The sequence below is a fragment of the Thalassophryne amazonica genome, chromosome 5 (assembly GCF_902500255.1).
Source record: "Thalassophryne amazonica chromosome 5, fThaAma1.1, whole genome shotgun sequence".
Classification (NCBI taxonomy): domain Eukaryota; kingdom Metazoa; phylum Chordata; class Actinopteri; order Batrachoidiformes; family Batrachoididae; genus Thalassophryne; species Thalassophryne amazonica.
Genome location: NC_047107.1, coordinates 92652477 through 92665221, shown reverse-complemented (window position 1 = coordinate 92665221; position 12745 = coordinate 92652477). Strand labels below are relative to the sequence as shown.

General features: G+C 40.7%; 1 protein-coding gene across 1 annotated transcript in view; it reads left to right on the top strand.

Annotated features, from left to right (window-relative positions):
* The window catches only part of tesca (tescalcin a), a 44523-nt gene that overhangs the window by 29348 nt on the left and 2430 nt on the right, over positions 1-12745 (top strand). Inside the window, exons 6-8 of the mRNA XM_034170895.1 lie at positions 12162-12269; positions 12355-12402; positions 12496-12602. Of these exons, the coding sequence (XP_034026786.1) occupies positions 12162-12269; positions 12355-12402; positions 12496-12597 (258 nt within the window). The 3' untranslated portion in view covers positions 12598-12602. The remainder of the gene's footprint in view (positions 1-12161; positions 12270-12354; positions 12403-12495; positions 12603-12745) is intronic.

The window sequence follows — 12745 nt, the reverse complement described above, 5'->3', positions numbered from 1 at the left end:
GCGGAGAACCGGAAATACGTCCGGTGCCCCAACTCGACCATACCCCAGCCACTCGGGAGGGGTGGAACTACCGAAATGGCAAACGGCAACAGATCGGCCCACCCCTCCGACTGAGGCATGTCTCCGCTGCACCACACCCCGGCAACACCCATGACAATCGGTACAAAGGCTCACCGAGGCTGGAGTGGAACTGGGCCCTAACCAAACTAAAAAGAACGCCCCTAACACCACCCCCCCCCCAGGTGCAGAGGTCTTCTGAGAATGCTCAGCGTGACCAACCTGCACCACCCCACAACCCACAAGACAAGCGGTCTAAGGGCAAGTGAGGTTGGGGTTAGGAATGTAGAGAAATAAAAACAACAAAATAAAACGACCCAACAACCCAAACAGAAAATACCTAAAAACACATACAAAATTGACAAGTAAGTGAGCCCAGGCGGGCTTCTAACCGCCTATCACTCCACCAGATACGCCCCTACCTCCCCAAACAAGTATAACCCCTGATTAAAGAAAACAAAACATTTACTTGTGCTAGAATTTTTTTTTTTTATGTGGGTTCTTTTGCCTGTCCCAGAACACTTGGAGTTACGTCACCGTTATTTCTCTTGACGCTTACGTGTCGGGGCAATACAGGAATCTCGACTCGTCCGAGCTGCATGGGCTCGTCAATAGGAGGAGCCGGAGGTCCCGTCGGAGGAGCCTCAGTGGGGCGAAGAAGAGGCGGCCCAGCTTTGTGTCGGGGAAAGCCCCGAGACAAAAAAACCCGCTCTGATGGGCGTCCTCTCTCGCGTCCACGCTCCTTCATCCGATCATCGAGACGAATCACCAACGATAGTAGCTCATCTAAATCGTTTGGCTCGTCACGGACCGCCAGCTCGCCTTTTAATGACTCATTTAACCCGTCTACAAACACGCCCCGTAATGCTGCGGTATTCCAACCTGATTGAGCAGAAAAAATCCGGAAGTCCACGGAATACTCCGCCGCACTCCGCCTCCCCTGCCTGAGATTCAGCAACCGTTGAGCAACGGTATTCGTTTTCACCGGATGGTCAAAAACCAGTCGGAACTCCCGGGAGAAATCCTTAAAGGACCCTAACAATGGCGAGTTGTTACTCCACAACGCTGTGACCCAAGCTAAGGCGTCGCCTCGGAGCAAATTTGTCACATACGAAACACGGCTTCCATCAGAAGAGAAGGAAGCCGGTCGCTGAGCAAAAACCAGAGAACATTGCATCAGAAACGAAGCACAAGCTTCGACGTCTCCCGCATAAGGCTCCGGATGACAAATGATCGGTTCAAACACCGAATCTCTGGGTGACGGAGTTATCTGCCCTGGTATCGATGATGCCGCAACTGGCGCTGCAGGAAGCGGAACGGCTTGAGCTGCAAGCTCCGTAACACAGGCGTCTGTTTGTTTAATTTGATTTGCGAGATGCTGTAATTGCTCCCATATTTTCTCCAAGTGTTCTTGAATCTTTTCGGCAAAAGGAACCGCCTCTGCCGCTGGGTCCATTATGGAATGGCCGGGAACTACTGTTATGTGTCGATGCGGGTTGAGGAGCGGACCTGCGTCAGACAGGACCCAGCGCTAAAAATAACCAGAAAGCGGTTCCAAACAGAAACTATTTATTATTCACCTGTGCTTAAAAGTGTAAAAACATAAAAACAACGTCCCTCTGGTGGAGTGATTCGTGGCTCGCTCTCCAGCGCCCGCAAGGATTAAAGCCGGCGCTCCTGGACTTCCTACCACCGCCAAACACCCCCCAGGTGGACACGACAAACTGATTCTCTGTGAAGCAAAGAGAAGGTGAGGTAAGTCAACAGATACAACTATATCTTCCAATAAACACACGCTATCAGCAACACACTCAGGTCAGTGTCCTTTTTTTTACTTTATGCAAATGAGCAGCTTCTCACAACAAGTGGAGGATCACTTATCCTTCACGCCACAGCAGTGAGAAGCAAACTGCACAATTCTCTTCACAATTCCAGTATACTGTGTAACAAAACACCAAGTTACTATCAACAATTACTTAAACACTTAATTACCTTTAGTGTGTGCTGACAGCATGTGTCCTCACCCCTCCCTGCTTCACGGGCTCGATGTGTCAAACCCAGGCGCGGTCCTCAGCGTCTCACAAACGAACGTCACAAGGTTGAGTTCCCGGCAGTTCTGCTCAAATCACACATGACTTAAATGCAGAACGCCATCCAATTATCTGCTTCAGCTGCAAGTCGTCCAGGTTGCACGTGAGCACCAATCACAGGTGCTTTCCATGATGTTGATGAGGGTGAAGACTCTTCAGCCAGCACCTTCTTCACAGACAAATCAGCCCTCATGCCACCTGGAGAGCAAAGAAAAGAAAACCAAAACATCCAGCCACGCCCCCCCCAACACACAACAGGCACTATGGGGATAATGTTTGTAGACTACTAAATTTAATTTCCATTTCTAAAACTAAACAAAATGAAGCAATGATACTGTCTCTAGATGCCCAAAAGGCATTCGACCGAGTGTCCTGGCAATATTTGAATCACACATTGCAAATATTTAAATTCGACCAGAATTTTATTAAATGGATCCAAATTTTATATTCAAACCCTTTAGCCAGTGTAAAGGTTAATGGAACAATATCAACTAGGTTCTCACTGGAATGCGGCTGCAGGCAGGGATGCTCACTATCGCCCCTGTTGTTTGATATAGGTATTGAACCTCTAGCACAACTAATCAGAGATGACGTCAACATTCAAGGATTTTTAATAAATGGTGAACATCACAAACTGTCCATATATGCCGATGATGTATTACTATACATATCGAATCAAATGACAACCATCCCCCATCTGATGAAAATAATTCGCTCATATGGCTATCTCTCTGGGTACAAAGTCAATATTGATAAAACATTAGCAATGGACATAGTGGTAAATCTATCACAAAATTTCAAAGATCAGAGTGGCTTCAAATGGCCAAAGGAGGGTATGAAGTATTTAGGTATCCAAATCCCACTGTCTCTAACAGAATTATATAATGTAAATTACAGAGTCCTAATTAGAAAAATTAAAAGAGATTTGGAGAGGTGGACGGTCCTGCCTCTTTCTTTCATAGGTCGCACAGAGAGTATACGTATGAATGTTTTACCCAAACTACTATACCTTTTTCAAATGCTGCCCATAAACATTCCAAATTCTACATTTGATGAACTAGATAAACTTTTTTCCAAATTTATATGGCAGGGCAAACGTCCTAGAATCAAATTACAAACGTTAAAGTTGTCAAAGGCACAAGGTGGAGTTGCAGTACCTAATCTCAAGCATTATTTTTGGGTAGCTCAAATGAGACCCTTGGTTGCTTGGATGCAGGACCTGTCTTACACTCAATGGCTTAATATTGAAAAGAGTCTGTGTAATATTCCTATTGATGCTTTGCTTTTTTGTAATGTCTCATTGAAGGGTATACAAATGAGTGAGTGGACTAAGGTTACATTGAAGATCTGGAATAAAATAAAGCAGTCATATGGTCTCCCAAAGGAAATTTCAGTCCTTTCTGATGCAAACTTTAAAATTTGGTCAACCTTTGGTCTTGGTAAAGTAGGCCAACTGGTGAGCAGTGGTTGCCTGAAACCTTTTGAGCAGCTCAGAGGTCAATTTCAGCTTCCCTCTTCAGATTTCTTTCGATATCTACAGTTAATGAGTTTTTTGACTAAACACAAAGAATGGAACAAAGTCTTAGAACCCTCATATATTGAGGAACTTTTATTAAAAATACATCAGGGCAATAGCTTTCCAAAAACTTTAAGTCTTTTTTATAAAGCATTTTCAAATTCTAACACTAATAATACCCTAAACATTAAAGCAAGATGGGAGGCTGAGATTGGCAATCAAATAACTGATGAGGTGTGGGAAAGTGTATGCATTGAATCACACCTAGTCACAAATTCTGGTCTGTGGAGAGAATTTAAATGGAAAATAATTACAAGATTCTTTAGGACACTAGAAATCACATCCAGAATGAATCCTTCAAATCCTGACACCTGCTGGCGCAACTGTGGCACTTACCTGGGAACTCACACCCATATATTTTGGACATGCCCAAAGGTGAACTTGTTTTGGAATGATATATTTACCACACTCAATATCATATTTCAGCAACCATTTGTAAAAGAACCACAGCTTGCCATTTTAGGGGCAGTTCCGGATGGCTTTGGAGGAAATAGTAGAAAATATCTTTTGAAAATTTTACTGACTGCTGCACTTAAATGTATCTATCAAATATATCTGGTTGAGTCCAGATCCACCTACTTATACTGTTTGGACTGAGAAAGTCAGAGAGATCTATCAGATGGAGGAGATCACACACTCCTTAAGATTGCAGAGAGAACTTTTCACAGAGAGATGGAGGCCCATGATGGGTTTGTTACATCCATAAGGGTTGCATAGCTTTATTTTTGTTTTTGTGTCCTTAATTCTGCTTCATTCCCATTGTATATTATTATAACATGTGCATGTACATAGGTGAATGCGGAATACTTTGCATCTCTAATGTACATGGTGTACTAAACTCAATAAAGTTAAAAAAAAAAAAAAAATGGATAGAAGAATAACCAGAATGGCAAAGGCTCACCCATTGATCAGCTCCAGGATGATCAAAGACAGTCTGGAGTTACCTGTAAGTGCTGTGACAGTTAGAAGACGCCTGTGTGAAGCTAATTTATTTGCAAGAATCCCCCGCAAACTCCCTGCAGAAGAGGTTACAATTTGCCAAAGAACACATCAACTGGCCTAAAGAGAAATGGAGGAATATTTTGTGGACTGATGAGAGTAAAATTGGGTCCAAGGGCCGCAGACAGTTTGTGAGACAACCCCCAAAACTCTGAATTCAAGCCACAGTTCACAGTGAAGCATGGTGGTGCAAGCATCATGATATGGGCATGTTTCTCCTACTATGGTGTCGGGCCTATATATCGCATACCATGTATCATGGATCAGTTTGTATATGTCAAAATACTTGAAGAGCTCATGTTGCCTTATGCTGAAGAGGACAAGCCCTTGAAATGGGTGTTTCAACAAGACAATGACCCCAAGCACACTAGTAAACAAGCAAAATCTTGGTTCCAAACCAACAAAATTAATGCCTCGCAGATGTGAAGAAATCATGAAAAACTGTGGTTATACAACTAAATACTAGTTTAGTGATTCACAGGATTGCTAAAAAAGCAGTTTGAACATAATAGTTTTGAGTTTGTAGCGTCAACAGCAGATGCTACTACAACCCCTGGCAATAATTATGGAATCACCGGCCTCGGAGGATGTTCATTCAGTTGTTTAATTTTGTAGAAAAAGCAGATCACAGACATGACACAAAACTAAAGTCATTTCAAATGGCAACTTTCTGGCTTTAAGAAACACTATAAGAAGTCAAGGCAGTCAGTAACGGTTACTTTTTTAGACCAAGCAGAGGGAAAAAAATATGGACTCACTCAATTCTGAGGAATAAATTATGGAATCACCCTGTAAATTTTCATCCCCAAAACTAACACCTGCATCAAATCAGATCTGCTCGTTAGTCTGCATCTAAAAAGGAGAGATCACACCTTGGAGAGCTGTTGCACCAAGTGGACTGACATGAATCATGGCTCCAACAGGAGAGATGTCAATTGAAACAAAGGAGAGGATTATCAAACTCTTAAAAGAGGGTAAATCATCACGCAATGTTGCAAAAGATGTTGGTTGTTCACAGTCAGCTGTGTCTAAACTCTGGACCAAATACAAACAACATGGGAAGGTTGTTAAAGGCAAACATACTGGTAGACCAAGGAAGACATCAAAGTGTCAAGACAGAAAACTTAAAGCAATATGTCTCAAAAATCGAAAATGCACAACAAAACAAATGAGGAACGAATGGGAGGAAACTGGAGTCAACGTCTGTGACCGAACTGTAAGAAACCGCCTAAAGGAAATGGGATTTATATACAGAAAAGCTAAATGAAAGCCATCATTAACACCTAAACAGAAAAAAACAAGGTTACAATGGGCTAAGGAAAAGCAATCGTGGACTGTGGATGACTGGATGAAAGTCATATTCAGTGATGAATCTCGAATCTGCATTGGGCAAGGTGATGATGCTGGAACTTTTGTTTGGTGCCGTTCCAATGACATTTATAAAGATGACTGCCTGAAGAGAACGTGTAAATTTCCACAATCATTGATGATATGGGGCTGCATGTCAGGTAAAGGCACTGGTTTAAAAATAAATACACAAGTTTACGTTGATATTTTGGACACTTTTCTTATCCCATCAATTGAAAGGATGTTTGGGGATGATGAAATCATTTTTCAAGATGATAATGCATCTTGCCATAGAGCAAAAACTGAAAACATTCCTTGCAAAAAGACACATAGGGTCAATGTCATGGCCTGCAAATAGTCCGGATCTTAATCCAGTTGAAAATCTTTGGTGGAAGTTGAAGAAAATGGTCCATGACAAGGCTCCAACCTGCAAAGCTGATCTGGCAACAGCAATCAGAGAAAGTTGGAGCCAGATTGATGAAGAGTACTGTTTGTCACTCATTAAGTCCATGCCTCAGAGACTGCAAGCTGTTATAAAAGCCAGAGGTGGTGCAACAAAATACTAGTGATGTGTTGGAGCGTTCTTTTGTTTTTCATGATTCCATAATTTTTTCCTCAGAATTGAGTGATTCCGTATTTTTTTCCCTCTGCTTGGTCTAAAAAAGTAACCGTTACTGACTGACACAATTTTTTTTCCAGATTTCTTATAGTTTCTTAAAGCCAGAAAGTTGCCATTTGAAATGACTTTAGTTTTGTGTCATGTCTGTGATCTGCTTTTTTTCTACAAAATTAAACAACTGAATGAACATCCTCCGAGGTCGGTGATTCCATAATTTTTGCCAGGGGTTGTATTATTGTGAACACCCCCTTTTCTACTTTTTTTTCACTAATAGCCCAATTTCATAGCTTTAAGAGTGTGCATATCATGAATGCTTGGTCTTGTTGGATTTGTGAGAATCTACTGAATCTACTGGTACCGTGTTTCCCATGTAACAATAAGAAATATACTCAAAACCTGGATTAATCTTTTTAGTCACATAGCACTACTATTATTCTGAACACTACTGTATGTAAAGATTTAGTGGTGTAATGACATTCTGTGCAGAGAATGACACAATCGAGTACCAAAAGATGACACTCCGATGCATTTCAGACAATAACCACTGGTGGCGCTGTGGAAGTGGTGCTACCATCTTGGACTCCTGATGATAATACACACAGCCATATAGGAGTACTAGAGTCCGCAGATGTAATGCTGCTTCCTTAACGCAAATGTTCCTTCATGGAGAGCGAACCGCCATTTACAAACCGGGCAAAAAGTTGACGAAGTGCCCGGATGCAAAATATTTTTGTGTGCATTTCAAACGTGGAAGAGTGAACACACATGGAAAAAAGCTTGCAAAATACATACTTCCAAATTCTACAGACATAACAAGTTGGCATAATATTGCCATACACACAATTCAGACTGGGCCGCATTCATTAATTCCACATGGTAAATCCATTTTTGTATCATACTGAATTAATTCAGCTTTGAGTAAAATTCCATTCCAGGTGGTTTCTAAATCTGTCATATATACATGGTATACAACTAGGGTTGTCACCTGTCCCTTAAAATACAGAATTGTCCTTTATAAGCGCTGTAACTAGGTTTAAGGATATGATTCCTTCTTTATGTTCTCTAATGCCATATACCAACACAGTGCAGAGTAGCTACCTAAACTCTGTAAGTGAGATAGAGTATCTCGTCAATAGTTTTACATCCTCATTGAAGACAACTTTGGATGCTGTAGCTCCTCTGAAAAAGAGAGCTTTAAATCAGAAGTGCCTGACTCCGTGGTATAACTCACAAACTAGCTTAAAGCAGATAACCCGTAAGTTGGAGAGGAAATGGCGTCTCACTAATTTAGAAGATCTTCACTTAGCCTGGAAAAAGAGTCTGTTGCTCTATAAAAAAGCCCTCCGTAAAGCTAGGACATCTTTCTACTCATCACTAATTGAAGAAAATAAGAACAACCCCAGGTTTCTTTTCAGCACTGTAGCCAGGCTGACAAAGAGTCAGAGCTCTATTGAGCTGAGTATTCCATTAACTTTAACTAGTAATGACTTCATGACTTTCTTTGCTAACAAAATTTTAACTATTAGAGAAAAAATTACTCATAACCATCCCAAAGACGTATCGTTATCTTTGGCTGCTTTCAGTGATGCCGGTATTTGGTTAGACTCATTCTCTCCGATTGTTCTGTCTGAGTTATTTTCATTAGTTACTTCATCCAAACCATCAACATGTTTATTAGACCCCATTCCTACCAGGCTGCTCAAGGAAGCCCTACCATTATTTAATGCTTCGATCTTAAATATGATCAATCTATCTTTGTTAGTTGGCTATGTACCACAGGCTTTTAAGGTGGCAGTAATTAAACCATTACTTAAAAAGCCATCACTTGACCCAGCTATCTTAGCTAATTATAGGCCAATCTCCAACCTTCCTTTTCTCTCAAAAATTCTTGAAAGGGTAGTTGTAAAACAGCTAACTGATCATCTGCAGAGGAATGGTCTATTTGAAGAGTTTCAGTCAGGTTTTAGAATTCATCATAGTACAGAAACAGCATTAGTGAAGGTTACAAATGATCTTCTTATGGCCTCGGACAGTGGACTCATCTCTGTGCTTGTTCTGTTAGACCTCAGTGCTGCTTTTGATACTGTTGACCATAAAATTTTATTACAGAGATTAGAGCATGCCATATTTATTAAAGGCACTGCGCTGCGGTGGTTTGAATCATATTTGTCTAATAGATTACAATTTGTTCATGTACATGGGGAATCTTCTTCACAGACTAGGGTTAATTATGGAGTTCCACAAGGTTCTGTGCTAGGACCAATTTTATTCACTTTATACATGCTTCCCTTAGGTAGTATTATTAGACGGTATTGCTTAAATTTTCATTGTTACGCAGATGATACCCAGCTTTATCTATCCATGAAGCCAGAGGACACACACCAATTAGCTAAACTGCAGGATTGCCTTACAGACATAAAGACATGGATGACCTCTAATTTCCTGCTTTTAAACTCAGATAAAACTGAAGTTATTGTACTTGGCCCCACAAATCTTAGAAACATGGTGTCTAACCAGATCCTTACTCTGGATGGCATTGCCCTGGCCTCTAGTAATACTGTGAGAAATCTTGGAGTCATTTTTGATCAGGATATGTCATTCAAAGCGCATATTAAACAAATATGTAGGCCTGCTTTTTTGCATTTACGCAATATCTCTAAAATCAGAAAGGTCTTGTCTCAGAGTGATGCTGAAAAACTAATTCATGCATTTATTTCCTCTAGGCTGGACTATTGTAATTCATTATTATCAGGTTGTCCTAAAAGTTCCCTAAAAAGCCTTCAGTTAATTCAAAATGCTGCAGCTAGAGTACTGACGGGGACTAGAAGGAGAGAGCATATCTCACCCATATTGGCCTCTCTTCATTGGCTTCCTGTTAATTCTAGAATAGAATTTAAAATTCTTCTTCTTACTTATAAGGTTTTGAATAATCAGGTCCCATCTTATCTTAGGGACCTCGTAGTACCATATCACCCCAATAGAGCGCTTCGCTCTCAGACTGCAGGCTTACTTGTAGTTCCTAGGGTTTGTAAGAGTAGAATGGGAGGCAGAGCCTTCAGCTTTCAGGCTCCTCTCCTGTGGAACCAGCTCCCAATTCAGATCAGGGAGACAGACACCCTCTCTACTTTTAAGATTAGGCTTAAAACTTTCCTTTTTGCTAAAGCTTATAGTTGGGGCTGGATCGGGTGACCCTGAACCATCCCTTAGTTATGCTGCTATAGACGTAGACTGCTGGGGGGTTCCCATGATGCACTGTTTCTTTCTCTTTTTGCTCTGTATGCACCACTCTGCATTTAATCATTAGTGATCGATCTCTGCTCCCCTCCACAGCATGTCTTTTTCCTGGTTCTCTCCCTCAGCCCCAACCAGTCCCAGCAGAAGACTGCCCCTCCCTGAGCCTGGTTCTGCTGGAGGTTTCTTCCTGTTAAAAGGGAGTTTTTCCTTCCCACTGTAGCCAAGTGCTTGCTCACAGGGGGTCGTTTTGACCGTTGGGGTTTTACATAATTATTGTATGGCCTTGCCTTACAATATAAAGCGCCTTGGGGCAACTGTTTGTTGTGATTTGGCGCTATATAAAAAAAAATTGATTGATTGATTTGACGAATTAATTGTTGCATCCCATATTGAATCAATACGGGATGTAAATTGTTCTGTATTGTCGTAAATGTCCCACACACACTCATCAAAACTGAATAATGAATAAAATAAAACACAGGAAATATTAAGGGCCGCCAATGTCATCTTTGTACCTCACGTTGGGTCCTGTAGCGAGGACCTGACATGAGGTACAGCGGACAGACCTCAAGACTTTCACGTCTGCATCTCCATGTGCCCACCTTTCTGGTGCTGTCACGGGTTGCCTGGCATGTCTATACCTGAAACTCCACCACATCCAAAGAAGCAAAAACGTTTGCAAATGTACAAATGTGAGTGGGAAGAGTCAAGTTTGACAGCGTTAACGGCAATGGGTACAAGGCAAACTGTAGGCAAACAATTATTTTTATTTTTTATTTCCTGTTAAAGTAAAAATGTCCTCATTTTAAAGATTAAAATTATTGGTCACTTTTCCTTAATATTTATTATTGCACACTTTAGTGACTGCACAGTTCATCATTAACAGTTTTGTGTTAATAAAGCATTTCAAGTTTTAAGTATGACTAAATGTCTGACGGGTTTAAAACTGTCTAATATGGCGGCGGCAGAACAAAGCCATGGGGGAATCTGTTGCTATGGGTTGTTCTATCGAGTGTCGCCTCGTGGTACTCTCTTGGATATCACATTTAGTGTATGTGAGTTTTGCCCTGTTGAAGCCATTCTCCAAAACCTGGTTTATAAAGAGACAGCGATCCTCAGTACTCATCATGTAGCTGCTCAACTTTTATCCCCACGGTGAAATATAGTCATCAGGATGTCCGTCCATCTGTCCATTTTTGATTGCTAGTGTGATACCTCAAGAACCAGTTGACCAATTTCATTCATATTTAGCATCAGGGTGTATTTGGGTGATCCCCGACATTTTGTATTACTGATTTGTATGGACCAGGGGAATATGTCATCTCTTCTTTCAAGTTGGTAGTTAGTTCACAGAACCAACCCCCCCCCCCCCCCCAAAAAAAAAAAATTATTTAGGGCTACAAAAAAACAAACAACAGAACAAGAATGTGCTAGGACTAGAATCCATATACCTATGGGTTTTCCCACATAAAGAACTGTTGCACCTGTTTAAAGTCTCCCGACTACTGTTTCGTCTGCTTAAAGTGGAGGAGGAGCAAGGTTTGAGGAGTTTCCAGGAGGGAAACTTTGTTTGTACTAAAATATAGCAGGAATTTGGCACCTAGTGGCAGAAAAATCCCCCATAGCATCTTTAAAATTACAGTGTGCATAGCAACCGCCACCTTAGTATTTTTTCTTTTTAATAAATAATTTGTATGTATGTAAGGTTAATTCTGAACTGATAGCAGAAAACCTACAATTGATGCTGTGAAAATGTCTTTAAACTACTGCAATCTTGCAACTTTGACATGAAATTTAATTTGTCCTTAATGTCGGGTAGATGAAGTGTTTTCTTAAACTTACTGTCAATAATGCATAAAAATTTAAATAAACCCAAAGTTGACTACACACTGCACATAAAGCTGTTTTCATGAATTTGGAACAAACATAATGTACAATACAGTTCGTGTTGTTTGTGACACTGATGTGCTGTCACTGTTTTAAGTGAATAACACAGATGACCATCAGTTGATTGTATGACGTTGCTTTAATATGTATTTGATGTCAGATCAGCCTAAAGATGCTCCTCCCACCACAATACTTTTGGTTTTGTATTTATGAACCGCTTCATAAAATGCATATAATAAATGTTTTGGAAAAAACATTGTTAGAAAACACTGATGTTGAAGTCTTGTCTGAGATGGAAATGTATTTTTCGGTACTTCAGAGGATTTAAAGACTTTGAATGTTCTCATTCAAGGTAGTTGAGAAGCTTCTTTCAGAAAGTGGCGCCATTGAGGAGCAGGCTGTCAAGCGGATTGCAGATGCTGCCATGCTGGAAGTAGCGAGCACAAATGTTCCCCATATGGTAACTGGACTCACATGATCTAAACACTTTATCTGTCAGTCATCGAACACCCTCAGTGTTAAATGTGAGATCGATATATTTTCAGGCCCCAGATGAATTCTATGAAGGAATTACATTTGAACATTTTGAACAGGTTTGCACATTTGTTATTAATATATAAATATAAAAATAATAATTAAAAAGTCATTTTCCTGCTCATGATGAGAAATCTCCTTTCTTGTGACAGATTTTAAAAGGCTTCGAAATGGAGTCCAGGATGCATATCCGCTTTCTGGATGGAGGCACAAGAATGCGATGTAGGAAACCAACCACTGGAAGCAGTTCTTAAAGAAATACAACCCCTGGCAATAATTATGGAATCACAGACCTCAGAGGATGTTCATTCAGTTGTTTAATTTTGTAGAAAAAAAGCAGATCACAGACATGACACAAAACTAAAGTCATTTCAAATGGCAACTTTCTGGCTTTAAGAAACA